Here is a 20924-nt window from a genome sequence, read left to right as displayed (position 1 = left end):
AGCCAAGATCAAGAGTCGGATGCTTAACCAACTGACCCACCCAAGCGCTCCACTTGGGAGAATTTTAGAAGAAATATTTATGACTTTGGTTCACCCCTAAAATGGTTTGGGGTGGGGCTTGACATTGGAATTTTAAAAATATCCCCAGGTGATTTTAATGTGAGGTCAGTTTGAAAACCACTGCTTTATAGGCTTGCATAAGTTTCTTTCTAAATCTCATTCCCCCATTTTATATATCTTCAAACTAACATCCAAATTCCTTAGAAGGCATATATACTAGAAATTTTACAGCATCTACCTATCCTTATTTAAAGAATACTACTTCATCCTCTTTTGCACTGGATGTCTGTGTCAGCTCATCATAGTTGATTGCACTAGCAAGCTGTGATTTCTGTGGGAAGGTTTTGGAAGTTAAGATAATCATAATCTTTTCTTAGAATTTAAATTTAAGAAATGAAGAGGCTAAGGAAATTGGCAAAGAGGTTAGAAAACAGATGTATCAAGAGTTACACAATACATAGGCATCAGGGATAATCATTATGGGCTACTGTCAAGCCTAAATGTGAAAATTCTGAATAAACAAAAGAAAGCAATCCATAAGAGGAAGGCAAGTTCAAATGACATCTCTCTGTAGCTTTCTCTGACTGCCTTCTGGGAAGAAATAATAATCTTCTATGGATATTCTCATGAAAACATTGTGTTTTAGTTTTTTGTTTATGTCTTTCTAGGCTGTGAACTTTCCAAGTTAAAGAGCATGTCTCATATATATTTTTATCCCTAGAAAAGGTGCTCATTAAGGGTATCTGCCTGGCTCAGTCAGTACAGCATGCAGCTCTTGATCTTGGGGTTTTGAGTCTGAGCCCCATGTTTGGTGTACAGATTACTTAAAAATAAAATCTAAAAAAAATGTTCATAAAGCACTGACTCAAACTAAATTTAATTGCATAGCTGTTATACATGATCACTTCTGAAAATAAAACCTTGAATAATAATAATGAGTAATTTATTTTTTCCTAGGCTTTTGAATTTTAGTATAAACCTTGTGCCCCGTGGTATACGTCATCTCGTCTCTACTGAAATTTTTCCTACTCTATCCAGGAATAAGTATGGAACTGGAGCAGTTAGCATTCAGGCTGGCAGTGCTTTGCTAGCTAAAGGTGGTATTTGTTTTATAGGAGACTTGGCTTCACACAAAAAGGATAAACTAGAACAGCTTCAATCAGGTAAATAATATTTTTTTCTAATTAATTTTTACCTGTTTAACTTATAGTTTCACCAGTGTCAAGGAGATACTTAACTGTTAAGATTATATTGTACACATTTTAGGAATTGAGAAATTATATTAAATGACATTTCTCATTTTACCTTTATAAATAAAAAGAGAGGAATTTAATATGCAAATATACTGTTTTAGCTTTTGCTCTCAGTTATGCTAATATGTGAGTTTGTATTGGCCCAGATTTCTTTTCTTGTATTATTGTTTTAGCTAGGACTTCTACTCTGATGCCGAAAAACAGTGGTGAAAAGAGGCCTCCTTGTCTTGTTCCTCATCTTAGTAGGAGAGTTTTGAGTTTGTCACCATTAAATATGATGTTAGCTGTAGGTTTTTTTGTAGATGTTCCTTTCCAAGTTGAAGGAGTTCCCCTCCATGGTGAAGTACACATAACATAAAATTTATGGTTTTAACCATTTTTAAATATACAATTCAGTGTCATTAAGCACATTCACAGTGTTATATATAATCCTTACCAGCTTCCATTTCTAGAACTTTTCATAATTCCTAACAGAAATTCTGTATCCAGTGACACCTGGGTGATACAAGTTGGTTAAGTGGCTGCCTTCAGCTCAGGTCATGATCCCAGGGTCCTGGGATCAAGTCCTGCATCTGGCTCCTTGCTCAGCGGGAAGCCTGCTTCTTCCTCTTCCTGCTGCTCCCTCTGCTTGTGCTCTCTGTCTCTCAACCTCTCTCTGACAAATAAATAAAATCTTAAAAAAAAAAAAAAAGAAAGAAAGAAACTCTGTACGTTATACAATAACTCCCTGTTATTCCCTACCTCCAGCCCCTGGTAGCCTCCATTCTACTTTCTGTTTTCATGAATTTGTCCATTCGAGAATCTCTCTTCTTATTGTTGAATAAGATTCCATTTTATATATATATATATACACCACTTTTAAAAAAAAAATTCATTTGTTTGTTGAGGAACACTTAGGTTGTATCTGTCTTTCAGCTATTGTGAATAATGTTGCTCTGAACATTGGAGTCCAGGTATCTGTTTGAGTCCCTACTTTCAACTCTTGGGTGTATACCTAGAGGTGGAATTGCTGGATCATAAGTTAATTCTATGTTTAACCTAATGAGGACCTGCCAAACTGTTTTCCACAGTGGGCTGTGCAACTTTACATTCCCACTAGTAAAGGATGAAGATTCTAATTTCTCCACATCAGTCCTGTTACATTTCATAACTAATAAAATACTTTTAAAGGAAAAATCTTTATATATTATTATACTTAACAGCAGCTTTTCCCTTGTGTTTGGTTAAGGAGCCCGGATTTTTAGACTACACTGGGCCTACATATTAAGTAGCTGGCCTTGGCTACTGGAATAGCAAAAACTAAAAAAATTAAAAAGATTGACAACAAATCTCAGAACAAGGATGTGGAAAAATGGGAATTCCTATATATTGTTGATGAGAATATGACATAGTACAACCATTTTGAAAACTGCTCTGGCAGTTTCTGTAGAGTTAAAAATACTATTTACCTTATGACCCAAAAGAAAGATAAATTTAAACAGAAGACTCTGTTATCATGAATGAGGAGAAGACTAATTTGAGAACTGTTTGGAAGATAGAATCTTAGGAATTGGATTGAATCCATAGATTGAATGATTACAAGGGGTGAAAGAAGAACAGAAAGGAGATTATGTTGCTTCTACATTTTTTTTAAATTTTATTTATTTATTTGACAGAGAGAAATCACAAGTAGATGGAGAGGCAGGCAGAGAGAGAGAGAGAGAAGCAGGCTCCCTGCTGAGCAGAGAGCCCGATGCGGGACTCGATCCCAGGACCCCGAGATCATGACCTGAGCCGAAGGCAGCGGCTTAACCCACTGAGCCACCCAGGCACCCCTTGCTTCTACATTTTTAATTTGGGTTTTAAGTAGTTGGATGGTGATATCTCTAATTGTGAGAAATCCACACAAAGTCATTTGAGGAAGAGAATGATGAATTTGGTTTTCAACATGTTGGATTTGAGATGTATTTTCCCCAAGTCATTGTAGTTCATATTTTCTCTCAGTCTTATGCTCTTTCACTCTTACATACAAGTCTTGCTTTATTTTTTTCCGCATAAAAGAACATTGCTTAATTTTAGAACCCCCTTGTAAGCATGACCTATATGACCAATCTCTCAACGCTCTACCTATTTCACCCAGATACCGACCATAATTATAGCTACATGGCTTACACTGTTGTTCTCATCAAGTCATGGGACACATAAACATGCAAATATTTTTTTGTCTTATTCTTTTTATGGCAGATCCTCTAATTTAACTATATCTTACAAAACAACCGAATTTACTTGTGTCTTTACTGTCCAACATTTAGAGTATAAAATTCTATATAATAATATTTGTTATTATTTGTAGATATATAGGCCTACATGAACTAAATAATAAATGGGTAATGTCTTTTGACTTAGTTGTGGAAAGCAGAAACATCACAGTATATATCCCAGGAAAGAAGTTTGGGGATGGTGTTAATCAACAAATGACATTTCCAGTTCAGTGCAGTTTTTGGTCTTTTGTTGATATGGATTCATCTTCAAGGAAAAATATGCAGAAAACAAACACTCTAATTGGTCAGATGGTAAGGTATATGTATATTTTATTTTTAGAATGTTCAGGGAATTTAACTAGATTTTAATCTCAATTTTTTGTTGTTCTTAATGTTTTGTTATTAACCCATGTCTATCTTTAATCAGGTAGTAGAACTATATAATGATATGATTGTTTGAAAATTTTCATTTTTTTAGTCATGCAAAGCAGGTGTCTGTTTACTAGAAATTATTATTTGAATAGGCACCAGAGTAGGCTTTAATGAATCATGTGTAAGAAAATAATAAAGAGCATTCAAAAACTTGGTTATATTAAGGGTGCCTGAGTGGTTCAGTTGGTTAAGAGACTGCCTTTGGCTCAGGTCATGGTCCCAAAGTCATAGGATGGAGTCCTGCATAGGGCTCCCAGCTCCACAGGGAGTCTGCTTCTCCCTCTGACCTTCTCCCCTCTCATGCTTTCTCTCACTCTCTCTCTCTCTCTCTCAAATAAGTAAATAAAATCTTTAAAAAAAACTTGGTCATATTAAGTTCCCATGCTACTCAGGAATCACTTTAAATAACAATAATAACAAATACTAAAATTAAAAAATAGCTACATAGTTAATATAATAAGATATAATATAAATATGCTAATAATTTAAATAATTATAAACAGTATTTAATTTATAATTATTTCTAAAGTGTTTGTGGAAATGCCAGAGTTTAATGTTTGTCTTTTAAATTTTCATTTGGTGTAGGATTGCAGTTTAATTCCAACTAATCTCCTAGAGGCATTTGGATTATTGATTAAGTGCAATGAATCATCACCTTGCTCTCCACTTCTTTCTACTGTGCAACATACTTTAAAGAAAGCCATTGATCCTGAAGGGCAACTTTATGTGGCTTCTAAGAAGTTCACAACTGAAGATTTTGAAAAGGTACAAGTAGAATAATTGAGTACCAAGCATACTTGTGCTAATGTTTCTCAATTGAAATAGAACTCAAATGAGCAGTTTTATTTAGACTTCTTTTATTCTAAGTCCCTTTCAGCTTTTAAATACTTTAAGGCATTGTATAGAAAATATTTAGGACTATAATTAAATAAAAAACTATTTAAGGATAATAAATATTAAAATGTTGAGTTAATTGTTTGTACCACTGTCCAAATAGCTTTTAAAAATCTTAATAGGGACGCCTGGGTGGCTCAGTTGGTTAAGCAGCTGCCTTCGGCTCAGGTCATGATCCCAGCGTCCTGGGATCGAGTCCCACATCGGGCTCCTTGCTCAGCAGGGAGCCTGCTTCTCCCTCTGCCTCTGCCTGCCATTCTGTCTGCCTGTGCTCGCTCTCTCCCCCTCTCTCTCTGATAAATAAATAAAATCTTTAAAAAAAAAAAAATTAAAAAAAAATAATAAATAAAAATCTTAATAAAAAAATCTTAATAAAAAATCTTTCTATGGAAAATTATGATGAGAGGCTATATAGGTATATAGTTATTTTCATTTTACAGACTGTTCAAAGGGATTTACTTTATACAAATGCCTTTAGAGTTATGACTTTAGAGAATACCTGTCATAACTCACTAACCCATTTCAGTGTCCTGCCATGAAAACATGTGCAGCGTGTTCAGAGAACCTGAGAGTAGATGATGTAAGTTAGCAATGATTTTTATAGCTATTAAAGGAACACAAGTATTTACAAGTGACGCTCTTTTAATATTAACTATTCAGAATTCTAGTCACTGTAGAGTTAAAGTACCTGGATAAGATAGATAAAGGGCAGGGAATACTGGGAGTGGGAATCAGTGAGTCATTAGAATTTTTTTTTCTTACCTGCCTTCCTTGTAGGCAGATTGCATGGGTAAAAAGAAAACTGAGGTGGTCTTAAAACTGAATTATGAGCATTGTTTATTCACATAGCTTAAAACAGAAAAATAATATTTATGATACATTAGGTATTTTTGTTTGTTTTATTTATTTACTTATATTTGGGAGAGGGGGAGAGAGAACCTTTTTTCTTTTTTAAGATTTTATTTATTTATTTGACAGAGAGAAAGAGAAAGCAGAAGTAGGGGGAACAGCACGCAGAAGTAGAGGGAGAAGCAGGGTCCCTACCGAGCAGAGCACCTGATGTGGGGCTTGATCCCAGGACCCTGAGATCGGGACCCTGAGCCAAAGGCAGATACTTAACTGACTGCACCACCCAGGTGCCCCAAGACAGAATCCTAAACAGGCTCCATGACCAACACAAAGCCCAACATGGGATGGGGCTCCATCTGACAGCCCTGAGGTCATGACTTGAACCAAAACCAAGTGTCGGATGCTCAACAGACTGAGCCACCCAGGTACCCCTGTTTGTTTTAATATATAAGAAGAAGGTAGTTAGTCTCTAGGAATTTGTGTGCTAAATATATAGACATACTAATGACCAGAGAAATTTTTGCCCTGTTTTTCTCTGAAAAACAAACAAAAAAGCCCTTGGGCTTTTTAATTAAGTCTTTACTGAATACTTTATACATACGAGCCTACTTCTGTTCTTTTATATTCTCACAGAAAAATAAATCTTTAAATAGTTTGTCATTTAAATGAGATAAAAACAAGATACAAGAAACCATTAGGAGACAGTTTAAGTGCTAAACTGGGTGGTGCTAACTCTAAGTACTCTAAGTATTTTAGGAATTCAGGAAGGAAGATGTCAAGTAGAATGCAAGAGTTGGGAAGACTCAAGGAAGTGAGACTTTAGTTGATCCTTAAGAAAAAGTAAGAGTTAGATGACAGGAAGGATGGACATTCTAAACAGGAATGAAAGAAGGAGCAAAGACAAAAGTAGAAATGAATATACCTGGAAAACTATGAGAAGACTTAGTTTACTGGAACAAAAATTAGAGTCATTGGGATTAGGATTTGGCAAATTACAATAAGCCATAAAGCTCAGGCAAAAAAGAAAATTATAGTTGATTCATCAGACTGTAGAGAACAGTTGGACTTTACTAAGCCCGTAAAGAGCAAAAATGATTTCTCCAAAAGATAAATCTGTCCATTATACGAAACAGATTGGGTGGAGTGTGTCACAGACTGAGCTCTCCAGGAGGCTGACTGAGATGAGTTTAGAGTGTCATTGTTTACTCAGGAGTGCTCTTCTAGCTCTTCTATTAATACCTGTGGAAGGGAGGAGGAAGCAGGATTGGGCAGAGAAAGGAGTCAAGCTGTGACGCAGGCCCAAAGATAATCCTACACTGAGCTCTGGAGGTAAAGAGAGCCACCAGGGATTGCTTTGCTTTGGACAGAAATAGACTTTTTTGGTAGCACTTGTCCCACTTCTACTCAGTCATTTGGTAGAGGGCTGTCCTGAGGCATTCCCTAAAGAGGCTGACACCTGGAGGCCAATGCTGACAGTACTCCCAGGAGCTGGGAGCAAATCCTTTCCTGAAGGGAGAGACAGCTGGCACATTTCTGTGACTCCATGGGGTTCTGAAAGCTAGAGAGGGCTACTGATATTATTAATAATATTATTATCCAGTTCTGAAGGTCTAGAGGAAACTGTGAAGTATAAGGAGAATAAAGAAGACAGAATATAGGGGCGCCTGGGTGGCTCAGTGGGTTAAAGCCTCTGCCTTCAGCTCAGGTCATGATCTCAGGGTCCTGGGATCGAGCCCCGAATCGAGCCCCGAATCGAGCTCTCTGCTCGGCAGGGAGCCTGCTTTCTCCTCTCTCTGCCTTCCTCTCTGCCTACTTCTGATCTGTCTCTGTCAGAGGAATAAGTAAAAAATTAAAAAAAAAAAAAAAAGAAGACAGAACATATCAATACAGGACATATCTAGATCCTTTAAAAAGTTTTATTTAAAATATAATATTATGGTTAATAGTAACCTTAATATGATTAAATTTTCCTTTTGATTCTGCATTGAAAAAGCAGAAAACAAACAGGATGGTGAAAAGTTTGAAAATGATGTCACAGATTAAGGACTTAAGGGACCGGAATCCTCAGGAGAAAAAGGCACAAAGCTCAGAGAAGACAGTGGTAATCGTTATGTTGAAGGCTTGTTCGGTCCTGGAAAGTCCACCTTCATAGTGGTTAACACAGTGCCTCCCACATTAGTAGTGTTCAGCTGGAGGGAGGGCAGGTAGCTCTAGGGCCATGAGAGAAAGGGGTTTTTTTTGTTTTTTTTTTTTTTTTTAAGATTTTATTTATTTGTCAGAGAGAGAGAGGGAAAGAGAGCGAGCACAAGGGAAAATATTTGTCAAAGAATTAAAGCTATTCAAAGGGAAATGAGCTGCTGGGGGAAGCCTCTCCCACTGAAAGGATCTAAGTGAGCCTTTTATTCCACTGGAAGCAAAGACCTGATCCTCATTGAAATACATTGCACAGAACATTTCTGCGCTAAGAGGGAGAAAGAGATTATTCTGGCTAAACTTTAACAGTATTTACAAGACTATTTGTAAGACTATGATTTTAAATGCTCAGTGACTTTGGGGATGGCCCCAGATATTTAACCAACTTTGATGTAAATAAAATATACAAACTTTGGATATTTGTAATATAGATTTTATAATAAAGTTTGGAAATTTCTTTTTTCTTAAGTTTGAATTTTTCACACTTTTAATTTAGCTGCTGGCTTTTGCAAAGAATTTGAATGTAGAATTCAGTTTGGAGGCAGAAAGAATGATTCATGGCTATTATCTAGCAAGTCGAAGGATCAGAACAGATTCTATAAGTGGATCAAAACTGTCAGCATCTGCATTAAAATACTTGTAGGTATTCAATCTAAAATTTTAAAACCAGTATTGACTTTTAAATGGCATGTTTAATTAACTTATATATGTTTTACTTCTTTCTTTCTTTCTTTGATTGTAATTGTTTGGTTTATAATTTACCTTATTTCAAAAGATTTTAAGGTGATATAACAATTCCTTTTGTTATATGGTTACATCATTTGAATGCCCATTACTTATTTTCATGAAAGTATCTTTTTATTGGAATCTCTGTATGAACTGGGTTTAAGTAAAGTACACTGATTTCAAATGCAAATTCTTGTTTTTTAAAATGTGGCTTTTTTATGCTCAGGTACTTTTTAGTTGAGCCTAGAAAAAATTCTTTTTCTTTTTATTTTTTAACGATTTTATTTATTTATTTATTTGACAGAGAGAGTGAGGGAGCACAAGTAGGCAGAGTGGCAGGCAGAGAGAGAGGGAGAAGCAGGCTCTCCGCTGAGCAGGAAGCCCACTGCGGGGCTCCGTCCCAGGACCCTGGAATCATGACCTTAGCCAAAAGCAGCTGCTTAACCAACTGAGCCACCCAGGCACTCTGAAAAAATTTGTTTTAAGTACACTGCTCCCTGTACTTTTAAATACTTTAGAAGACTCATCTATTATTGTTCTTAGAGAAGTTATTTTATATTATTTTATTTTTTAAAGATTTTATTTATTTATTTGATAGAGATCACAAGAAGGCAGGGAGGCAGGCAGAGAGGAGGAAGCAGGTTACCTGCTGAGCAGAGAGCCACGCCCGATGAGCCTATGAGCCAAAGGCAGAGACTTTAACCCAGGGAGCCACACAGGCGCCCCAGGAAGTCATTTTAAAAAACTAATTTTTATAAAAGTAAAGTATGGACACAGTAAAAGAAAAGTCCTAAATAATGAGTACGGTGTCCAGCTAACTCTACCCATTGCTGTCCCAATCTCTAGAGGGAGAATCACTGTTAACAGTTTTTTGTGTTCTTCCAAAAATTATCCGTTCAAATACTAGCAGGTACAAACATATGTAATTTAAATATATGCTGTATATTAAATACATACTTTATTTGAATATGTTACATATTTTTAGATGAATATATTACTTAAACATATTATATGTATAGATGGCTCCTGACTTAGGATGGTTTTATGATTTTTCAACTTCATAGTTGTGTAAGTGGTGTGAAATGTACACATTCAATAGAAATCATACTTTGCATTTAGAATTTCTTCCTTTTTCCCAGCTAGCAATATGCAGTAGGATACTCTCTCCTACTAGGCAGCGACAGTTGGGCTGCAGTTCTTAGTCAGCTACGAGATTAAAAGGGTAAACAAATGGTACACAGACAACCATTCTATATCCTTACAGCCACTCTGTGGTTCACTTTCAGTGCACTATTCAGTAAATTATGTGAGATAGTCAACATTTCGTTATAAAATTGGCTTTGTTTAGATGATTTTACCCAACTGTAGGCTAATGTAAGTGTTTTCAGAATGTCTAGGGTAAGCGATGTTTGGTAGGCTAGGTGTATTAAATGCATATTTGACTTATGATATTTTCAGTTTACAGTGGGTTTATTAGGATGTAAATCCATTATAAGTTGAGAAAAATCTAAATATAAATATCTATCTATATGAATAGATATGTAAATATCTATCTCTATATTCATATAGCTCTGTATGAGTACAGAGATAGATATTTTCCTTTTGCCCAAATGGAATCATGAATGATTTACATATTGTATTATAGTACTATCAGAACATAAGGAATTAGGGGCGCCTGGGTGGCTCAGTGGGTTAAGCCGCTGCCTTTGGCTCGGGTCGTGATCTCAGGGTCCTGGGATCGAGTCCCGCATCGGGCTCTCTGCTCAGCGGAGAGCCTGCTTCCTCCTCTCTCTCTCTCTCTCTGCCTGCCTCTGCCTACTTGTGATCTCTCTCTGTCAAATAAATAAAATAAATAAATAAATAAATAAAATCTTTAAAAAAAAAAAGAACATAAGGAATTACATTATTCTTACTGTGTTCCAGTGTGGCTGTACCATAATTGAAACGGTCCCCTTTTGATAAACCATTATGTCATTTGCTAAAAATTAATGTGTAATTTCAAACAAATCATGAAGTAGGACCAGGAGTAGAATAATCCATTAAATAAATAAATAAATATCTTGTTATAACTGCAATATAAAGTAAGTGAAAGACTGGCAGGAAATGTCAGAATTAGGTCTACAAGAGATAAATATGTTTAATTAACTTTCCTAGCTGTATATTTATCTTCATAGAGCTGAAAAAATTCCTGAAAATAAAAGAAGGTAGACATCAGCTTTTCATGTTTTAAAATGGTAAATGGAATTTTGTAATGTTTGCCATTTTCTGAAGGAATATTTAAAATACTCAAATCAGAGGTGCCTTGCTGGCTTAGTTGGTGAACAATGCAACTCTTGATCTTGGGGTCATGAGTTCAAGCCCCACATTGGGCATGGAGCTTACCTAAAAAAATTATTTTTACTTTAATTAATTAATTAATTTAAAGGGGTTCATTTTTAAAAGATTTTATTTATTCACTTGAGAGACAGAGGGAGCACAAGCAGGGGGACAGAAAGAGAGAGAGGGAGAAACAGGCTCTCTGCTGAGCTGGGTGGGAGTCTGACATGGGGCTTGATCGCAGGACCTAAAGATTATGACCTGAGCCAAAGGCATACGCCTAAGCATCTGAGCCACTCAGGCACCTCCAAAAATTTTTTTCTTAAATAACAAAATAAAATACTCACATCAGTACTTAAATACTCAAAATCTTGAAAATCCTATTGTCTCATTTTTTTCCTCTGTAGCAAAAAAATATTTCTTTAAACTCATATAGCCTCAGTTTACATTTGACTATATTGGTACAAAAATAAAGCAGAGTTAAATTCAATGTAATAACTCCACTTCTTCCCATTGTAGAAATAAACACTAGAGGTGGAGATGGGGTTTATGAAATAGCAAAGTAAATGAACTCAGAAGAGTCATAAACTTTAAATTTTTCTCCTGCTTCTTTAAACAGGTACCTAATAACACCTTCCTTGCTTTTCTGGAGTAGAGCTGAATAGTACTCTCTTCTCTTTCCCTGAAGGGTCTTATACATATTCTGTTGTGGTCAACATTTTTAGGAGGAGCTTAGGTGAGGACATCAGGAACATGATAGTCAGATTTGAAAATAAACAACTCTGGAGAGATCTCCATAGACTCAAATGATGATCTTGGTCTAACCAAGTATGAATGGATAAGAAAAGGTTGATGTCTTTTTTTTTTTTTTTAACTTTATTTGACAGAGATCACAAGTAGGCAGAGGGGCAGGCAGAGGAGCGGGGGGGGGGGGGGAACAGGCTCCCTGCTGAGCAGAGAATCCGATGCGGGGGCTCGATTCCAGGACCCTGAGATCATGACCTGAGCTAAAGGCAGAGGCTTAATCCACTGAGCCACCCAGGCGCCCCATAGTTGATGTCGTAATATGAAAAAGACTTGAGATTTCATTCTTTTTATGTTTAATATGGGCAAACAATGTAATATGGTTGCTAATAATACTTTGAATTCAGGTTGTGTAATAGAATATCGTATCTAGAGTTAAAAAAAAAAATGCTAGTTCTGCCTCACCTTTGCATTGCTGGTTAAATCACACCTGTAGTACTATACTGAAAAAGAATATTAGCCAAATCTGGTCATGAGGAAAGAAGTCAGAGTAGTGAAAATTACATCTTACAACACAGTAAAAAGAGCTAGGAATATTTTATCTTAGAGAAAAGAAAACATAGGGCAAATAGGAAAGTTGTCTTTGAATATTTGAAGAGCTGTCATATTTAAGAAGTATTAAGTTTGTTTTATAATCGTAGAAAATAAAACTAGGGACCAATGGATAGAAGTTTCAGTGAAACCAATTTCAGCTTTAATTTATATAATCTTTGTGGGTGAGTCCCCAAATTTTCAAGTGCTTTATTTGAAATTATAGTAACTGTGAATTATTATTGTTCCCATTTTATACCTGAGCTTCAAAAAAATTCCAGAAAGTGGGGCGCCTGGGTGGCTCAGTGGGTTAAAGCCTCTGCCTTCGGCTCAGGTCATGATCCTGGGGTCCTGGGATCAAGCCCCGCATCGGGCTCTCTGTGCAGCAGGGAGCCTGCTTCCCTTCCTCTCTCTCTGCCTGCCTTTCTGCCTACTTGTGATATCTGTCAAATGAATAAATAAAATCTTAAAAAAAAAAAATTCCAGAAAGTAAATGATATATATGAAGTCACACATCTAGAAAATTCTAAAGACTTAGCCCATGTTTTCTGATTTCCAAGCTCAGCGATCATTCAGATACATTACATATACCTAATGAGAGCTTGAGGGAAATTTTTTAGGTAATCACGGGTTAATTTAAAAATAGAAGATAAAGGAGTGGATTCCTAGTGAGCCCTAGGAAAAGTTCAGAAGAGACTGGACAATAAGTAGCCTGGGATATTGTAGAGAAAATTGAATTATCTAAGATGAGTCCTAACTTTGAGGTCTCTTCCAAAACTAAAATTTCAAGATTCTATGAGGACTTTAAATAGATGAAGAACTGGAAGAAAACACGAAAGATATCTATAAGAGATATTTAGTTAGGTTAATTTTCCCAACTGTGTATTTATCTGAATAGAACTTGGGGAAGAGGGTGTAGAATAATAAAAATGAAGAGAAGTCAGGGTAGAAACCAAGTCTTTGATAACAAGTCAGGATATTTGCTTTTTCTGGAATAGTCTATTGAACTTAGTAGGAAAAACATGCTTTGAAAAGAAACTAAATTTAAAGTAAAAATAAGCTAATCTTTAAAGTATGGCTTATGTACACATACGTCTTGATTTGTTCCTGCCAAAATATATATTATCTTTATAATACCAACATATTTTGATTAGCATCTATTTTCTTTTACAGAGTTTCCCTAGCTGAAGCCCATGCTCGACTGAACTTAAGGAGTAAAGTGCTTAAAGAAGATGCACTGATTGCAGCCTTATTATTTGAAACATCTCTCACACTGAAATATGGTAATCTATTAAATTTGTTAATGGTCACTATAAATAATTATATTTAAATATTCTTAGTCTGTTAAAATAAAATGTTATATATATTTTAAATATTATTTTAAAGAATAATAAATTTTTATCCGATAAGGCCTGTTTGAATTTGAACACTAATTGTTTATAGGTAGTATCCTCTGTTAAGTTGCTTATTGTGTATGATTGCTTGGATATTTGAACTTTTGCAACGCTTTTAGAATTCTGTAAAAACATGTACTTAATACAACACAGGAGGTGATTTTAAATTCATCTTCCTTTTAAAATAGCATGTAACATTTAATTGTCAAGCAGTCCCCCTCAATGGAGTTAGGCACATAGTTAAAGAAAATGTGATCATCTGGCATCACCACCTTTCTGAATTGCTAGCTGTGACTATATCATTTAATTATTTAATTATCAATTTAATTATTAATTAATTGATTAGATTATTAATTAAATAATTATTAATCCGGTGACTATAGCATTTAATTATTTGAAATTAATTTGAGCTTATTATGGTTTTGCTAATAAAAAAATTAAAGGGCTCTTAGGGTAAGAGTAAAGAGAGTTACTCTCACAAGGTCTTTGTTGAATTGGATGAGACATTAATTTTGATAAAATATAACCATCCTTGAAACCAAACTTTGGTTCCAACCTTAGGAATTAAAGTATGTATTAACATTGGCTTTTCTGTGTATGTACGTTCAGTGCTTAAATTTGCCTTAAATTCAGTTTATATGGTAATAACTTTTTGCAGAGATTCCTTAGAACATTAGAACTTTGTTCTGTAATTATCTAAATCAAGCATTCTTAACCTGAAATTTATGAATACTTAGAGAGTTCTAGGGGATGGTGAATCTCTAAATTCTATAAAAATTTTTATGTGTATGTGCTTTATGCCTTTTTGCTTAGAGAAGTGAATAGTAAGTTTTATGAAGTATATCTTATAGGTCTGTGATCTCCATAAAAAGTTAATTATCATCCTGAATTAATTTTATGTACTAAGAGAGTAAAATATTGGTTCCCAACCAACCCTAAGTAAGAGGAATGACATAAAAATATTTTTTGGATACAGAAACTAATAGATTGTGCTCATGAACTAGATTTAGAAGCTGGGACAGAGGGTAGAGGGAAGAATTAAGGAAATCTCCCAAGCCTCTGCCTTGAGCAACTGAGTGAATCATGGTGCCATTTACCAAGTCTAGGAAAAAAGGAGAAGAAGGCAAGGGAGAATAACCAAATGATAGATACAAGTTTGAGGCATCCTACATAGGTACCAGTAGACATATAAGAATCTGGAGTTTCGATGAGAATTCTAATTTAGAAATTTAATTTGGGAACCATCAGCACAGAGATGGCATTCGTAGCCATGGAATGGAAGAAATCACTTGAAATCACCTAGAAAGAGATTATACTAAGAACTCCAAGGACTGCCCTTGAAGAATTTCAATATTTAGAAATGGGGTTGAGTTAGGAGGAACTAACAAAGGACACTGAGAAGTAGCAGCTAAAATGTAGAAAGAAAATCACGTATAGTTATAGAAGATTAGATTTGGCAATCTAGGGGTAAAGTGTCTGTGATCAGAGCTACTTCAGTGGAGTGGGGTTTGGGTGGGATACACACAGACAACTTTGAGATGTTTGACTCTAAAGATGAGGAAGAAAAACAGGGTATTATCCAGAGAAGGATGTGCGGTCCAAGAAAGGATAATTTCTTTTTTAAGATTTTATTTATTTATCTATCTATTTATTTATTTATTTGACAGAGAGAGGGAGAGAGAGAGCAGCAAAGGGAGAAGGAGAAGCAGACTCCCTGCTGAGCAGGAACCCCGATGTGGGACTCAGTCCCAGAACCCCAGGATCATGACCTGAGTCAAAGGCAGACGCTTAACGACTAAGCCACCCAGGTGCCCTAGTTTTTTGTTTTTTGTTTTTTAAGAATAAATAGATCTGGGGCACCTGGGTGGCTCAGTGGGCTAAAGCCTTTGCCTTCAGCTCAGGTCATGATCTCATGACCTGAGGATCAAGCCTCGCATCCGGATCTCTGCTCAATAGGTAGCCTGCTTTCTCCCCACCCTCTCTCTCTCTCTGCCTGCCTCTCTGCCTGCTTGTGATCTCTGTCAAATAAATAAATAAAATCTTTAAAAAAAAAGAATAAATAGATCTTATGATGTGCAATAAATAGGGAGTAAACAAATGACACTATAGAACTGGGGGAAGATCAAAGGAGTAAAATCCTTAAAAAGGTAAGAGAGGATGGGATCCACAGCACATATGAAAGAATTGGCCTCTAATAGAAAAGAGTTCATTTTATAGGAGGGAAGACAAATGGATACAGAATTCGTTCTGTAGATTTGGTCATATACTCTACACAAGATCATCAGCTAAAACAAAATGTTTGAGAGAAGAATGGAATATAATAGTCATGTTGTGGGGGACAGTTGTGCTAGACAAACCCAGCAGGGTTGTCTGGCAGTGCAAGTTCCCATCCAGCCGAGGTTTCTGTGGTTCATTTAAAGTGAAACCAGGAAATGCCAATTAGGTGATTTTCTGCCTAGCAGCCCAAGTGCAAGCATAAAGCAAATGTGCCAGTGCAGAGTTAAGGTTTTAATGTTTGAGTGTGACAGACTGTTGTAGAGGGGCAAGGAGTTGGGGGACTGGCTTGGCAGAGATTCTTCCTTTAAAAGAAGGAAGTGAGGGACACCTAGGTGGCTCAGTTGGCTAAGGTACTGCCTTCAGCTCAGGTCCTGAGATTGAGTCCTGCATTGGGCTCCTTGCTCTGCGGGGAGCCTGCTTCTCTCTCTCTGCCTCTGCCTGCCACTCTGCCTACTTGTGCTATCTCTCTCTGATAAATAAATAAAATATTTTTTTTTAAGTTTTTAAAATAAATAAGTAAATAAATAAGAGGAGTGAATTGAAGAAAGCTGATTAGAGGCCTTGGAGATAAAAAAAACCTGGAAGCTTGAAGTATAAAAGGTAGTTCAGGGAAGGGGGACATCTGAACTAATGGTTTTGAAGTAAGTTTTTGGTGATCAGTTACCTGTGACCTTCCTATGCATAGTGGAGGTAGAAGGGAAAAGGTCAAGACTGGGAGGTCTGAAGTTAAAGCAGTAATTCACATGGAGGTCATGGAAAGGTAAGCATTAGGGAAAAGAGGAGATTATGAGCCTTGTGCTAAGAACTGGTTGATGACTTTACCATGGAAGAGAAAGGGTAGTAAAGCCAGGTGGTACTAGACATTAGAAGAACGATTTTTATTCAGAGAAAAGCAGGGTTGAGAATGGTCTGGTCTTGCTACAAAGGGGCAGCAAGTTAGGCACTGTCTCTGCCTTGTGATAGTAAGGTATGAGGTGTTTTGAGAAAAAGCAGCTTCATCTAAGAGAGCCACGGGGAAGAAAGCAGTGTCTCAAGGGACAGCAAAGATGCAGGTAATATAAAGGAAGTAGTAAAGGGAGCAGTCACAGAAGTCTGAGGCTATAGAATTGTTAATTGAGGACAGGCTGCTCTAGGAAAAGTGGCACTCTGCTTGACTACCCACTCTACATCTGGCCAGTCACAGTGTGACTGTTCACTGTTCACTCAATGAAGCAACAACGAAACAGAATTTAAGAGCTTATTTCCTACAGTAACAGCCAGTTCTTTTTTTCTTTTAAATTGTGGTAAAAAAATATCTAACATTTACTATCTTAACCATTTTTAAGTATACAATTCAGTGGTGTTAAGTACATTCACACTGTTGACACCATCCTTCTCTATAACCTTTTCATTGACCCTAACTGAAACTCTATACCCAATAAACAGTAACTCCCCAATCTTCCCCTGCCCCAGGCCCTGGCATCCACCATTCTTTCTATTTTTATAAATCTGACTTCTCTATGTACCTCATGTAAGTGGAATCATGTGTTTGTCCTATTTTGTCCCGCTTACTTCACTTAGTATAATGTCCTCAAGGTTTATCCATGTTGTAGCATGCATTAGAATCTCTTTCTTGTTCAAGACTGAATATTCTAGTGTATGTGTATATGTATGTATGTATACACACACACACATTTTCTTTATCCATTCATTCAAAAATGGACTTTAGATTGCTTTTACCTTTGGCTATTCTGAATAATGCTATTAACATGAGTATACACTTACCTCTTTGAGACCTTGGATTCCATTCTTTTGGGTATATACCCATAAATGAAATCACTGGATCATATAGTAATTTTTTGGATAAAACACCATACTGTTTTCCATAGGGTTGGACATTTTACATTCCCACCAACAGTACACAAGGACTTTGCCAACATTTCATTTTTTTTTTCCCACAAATTTAACATTTGTGGGTGTTTTTTGTAGTGGCCATCCTTATGGGTGTGAGGCATTATCTCAGCATCTTCCTAAAGCGATGTTGACCATCTTTTCATGTTGCCTATTGGCTACTTGTGTATCTTTTTTGGAAGAATGTCTTTTTCTCTTTTACCCATTTCTGAATTGGGTAGTTTTCTTCTTCTTTTTTTTTTTTTTTTTTTTTAAAGATTTTATTTATTTATTTGACAGAGAGAGATCACAAGTAGTCAGAGAGGCAGGCAGAGAGAGAGGCAGAGAGAGAGGAGGAAGCAGGCTCCCTGCTGAGCAGAGAGCCCGACGCGGGACTCGATCCCAGGACCCTGAGATCATGACCTGAGCCGAAGGCAGCGGCTTAACCCACTGAGCCACCCAGGCGCCCCGGGTAGTTTTCTTCTTGTTAGTAGATATGATTCCCAAGTATTTTCTCCCATTCCATGGGTTGCCTTTTCACTCTGTTGATTATGTTTGATGCACAGGTTTTTTATTTTGAAGTAGTCTAATTTACCAGTTTCTTCTGGTTTCCTGTGCTTGTAATGTTGTATTCAGGAAATCACTGCCAAATCCAGTATCAAGAAGCATTTCCCCAATTTTTTTTTAGTCCTTGTGTTTTAGTCTGCTATAAGGTAAGGGACCAACTTCATTCTTTTTTATGTGGATATTGTTTTCCCAGTACCATTTGTTGGAAACTGTCCTTTCCCCATTGGTCTTGGCACCCTTATAAAAATCATCTAACCATGTATTTGAGGGGTTATTTTCAGGCTTTATATTCTATTCCATAGGCTGATGTCTGCCTTTATGGCAATGGTTTTAAATAATTGAAAAACATACAATGATGTCTTTATCCTCAATCATCCATTTAACCTTTATCAAAGTATTTCCATATCTTCTAATATCTTCTCTCCCTACTTCCACCTCCTCACATCACTACTCAGGTTCAAAACTGTAATGACGTCAACAGATAACAAATTTCTGTAGTTTCTGAACTTTAAAATGTAATCAACGTTATTTCTTCTTGGCACTGTTAAGTTTGTGCATGTACTGAAACTATCTCGTAAGTCTCAAAAACAGGTCAACTTTAAATGATTATTGAAATATTCTATTAAATAGGTCAGAACTTAATTTTAAAACATACTATTTTGTTGAAAAACACGATTTCAAATTTAGCATTTGAAGAATTCTCACTAACATTTTTTTCCTTTTTAGGGGCCACTGTATTTTGTGTTGCTCCAAATGCAGTATTTCCATTTGAATTGTATAATGAAGAGTATTTAGAGCAAAGGGACATTTATCTGACTCAGTGCCAACAGCAGCTCCAACAGTTTATTACCACATATGGACCTGGGACAGCTCTTTTCACTAGCGATGAATAGCCAATCTGAGGGTATTTTCTTCATATTTAAGCAGTAGAAAAGTGTGATTTTGAAGTAATGCTTCAGGTAATATTATGTATAATAATACATTAGAACACTATCCTAAATGTATGAAATATGGTCTCAATATGAAAAACTTATAAACCAAGCAATGTAAAAAAATCACTTTTATGTAATTCCCTCTACTTGTCACAAGATGGCAACAACACTTTAAAAGAAAATATTTACTTACAAGTCCTTTTAAACCATTTGTCATGCACCCATGAACTGGACAACAGCAATTTCTATAAACAGAAGCCTCAAATTTAAGATTTCATACTGTATTATACACTGTTATGTCCATTCTATCATTTTGGAAGCCCTAATTATAGAATAAGGGAAAGCTTGGATATTCCCCATTTTTTAAGCCAGGTTAAATGAAAAAGTAATTTAAATCAAATCAAAGGGCAAGAATTGGCTCTTTAAACCTAAATTGGTTACAGGAAAGGTACCAAAAGGCAAAGAAACCAATCTGCAAACCCTGTTTTTAGAGGGAGATCTACTTTGAAAGGTGGGGCAAGGGTGGGCTGGGGAGAGTAAGACCAAGAAAATATGCTTAACTTGTAAAATCCCCAAATCCTTTTCATTTTTCAAAGTTAAGAGAAATTATAAAATTTTAAAAAAATATATATAATAAATAAATCTTACTCAAAGGAAAATGTCATTACAAAATTGCCAAAATTTCACCCAGATACTACTATGCTGATTCTTTAGAAACTGGTACCTCATGGAGCTTTTTAACCATAAAGATGGGACAGTTTCTCTATGGACCTTTGAAAAATCATTCAAAAATAGTGCATATACACTAGTCACAGATACTCCTGTTTAGAAAGCAAAGCTAGTTTTCAAAAACAATTTACATATTGAAGTTCTGTAATTCTAGTTAAGACTTTATTTTGTGGCATCTTTGTTGCTATACAGGTTTTGTACTGTTTGACTTGCCATAATGAAATTGTTAACTTGGATAAAGGCAGGTCATTATAGACTGTGGGACTCAAAAGGGGAAAAGCAAGATTTACCTAAACCTCCAGTTAGAAATTTTAGAATTTTTTTGGAAACTTCTATTTACTTATTTGAGAACAAGCATAAAAGGGGCATGAGAGGAAGAAGCAGACTCCCCGCTTTGTAGAGAGCCCAATGTGGGACTCAATCTCAGGACCCTGAAATCATGATCTGAGCCAAAGGCAGACACTTAGCCAACTGAGCCACCCAGGCAGCCCCTAGTTTTAGAATTCTTGTAAATCCTTAAGTACTGGACAGACTGGAGAGTCGTCCAATCACTATTTTCCTTAATGTAACATTATTTGTTCTAGTAATAGATCAGAATTTTTTTTTCAGAGCAATTGATTTAAAAAAAATTTTTTATTAATAAGATTTACTCATGAGCGAGAATGAGGGAGGGGGAGCAGAGGGAGAGGAGAGCCTAAGCATACTCCATGCTCAGTGCAGAGCCTGACGCTGGGTTTTATCTCACAACCTGAGAAGAAACCAAGAGTCAGATGCCCAACTAACTGTACTACCTAGGTACCCCAGGGTTACTTTTTTATTCAAAAGTAAAAACAAAGAATAAGATTTAAATTTTAAACA

The 20924-nt window shown here is 36.1% G+C and overlaps 1 protein-coding gene across 2 annotated transcripts in view; it reads left to right on the top strand.

Moving 5' to 3' along the window:
* The window catches only part of MCMDC2 (minichromosome maintenance domain containing 2), a 34741-nt gene extending 13931 nt beyond the window's left edge, over positions 1 to 20810 (top strand). The window contains exons 10-15 of one of the 2 annotated variants that reach the window (XM_045075708.1): positions 1018 to 1223; positions 3699 to 3865; positions 4571 to 4750; positions 8418 to 8560; positions 13472 to 13581; positions 19132 to 20810. In XM_045075708.1, coding sequence (XP_044931643.1) covers positions 1018 to 1223; positions 3699 to 3865; positions 4571 to 4750; positions 8418 to 8560; positions 13472 to 13581; positions 19132 to 19298 — 973 coding nt within the window. In that variant the 3' untranslated portion in view covers positions 19299 to 20810. Of the gene's footprint in view, positions 1 to 1017; positions 1224 to 3698; positions 3866 to 4570; positions 4751 to 8417; positions 8561 to 13471; positions 13599 to 19131 lie in introns of those variants that run through there. The other variant, XM_045075710.1, reaches the window with a different exon arrangement.
* Positions 20811 to 20924: the final 114 nt, after the last annotated feature.

This window comes from Mustela putorius, unplaced genomic scaffold (assembly GCF_011764305.1).
Source record: "Mustela putorius furo isolate JIRA1106 unplaced genomic scaffold, ASM1176430v1.1 tig00000151_pilon_pilon_pilon, whole genome shotgun sequence".
In the NCBI taxonomy this organism is placed as follows: Eukaryota; Metazoa; Chordata; class Mammalia; order Carnivora; family Mustelidae; genus Mustela; species Mustela putorius.
The sequence above is the reverse complement of the archived record's forward strand: the minus strand, read 5'-3'. Positions and strand labels throughout refer to the sequence as shown.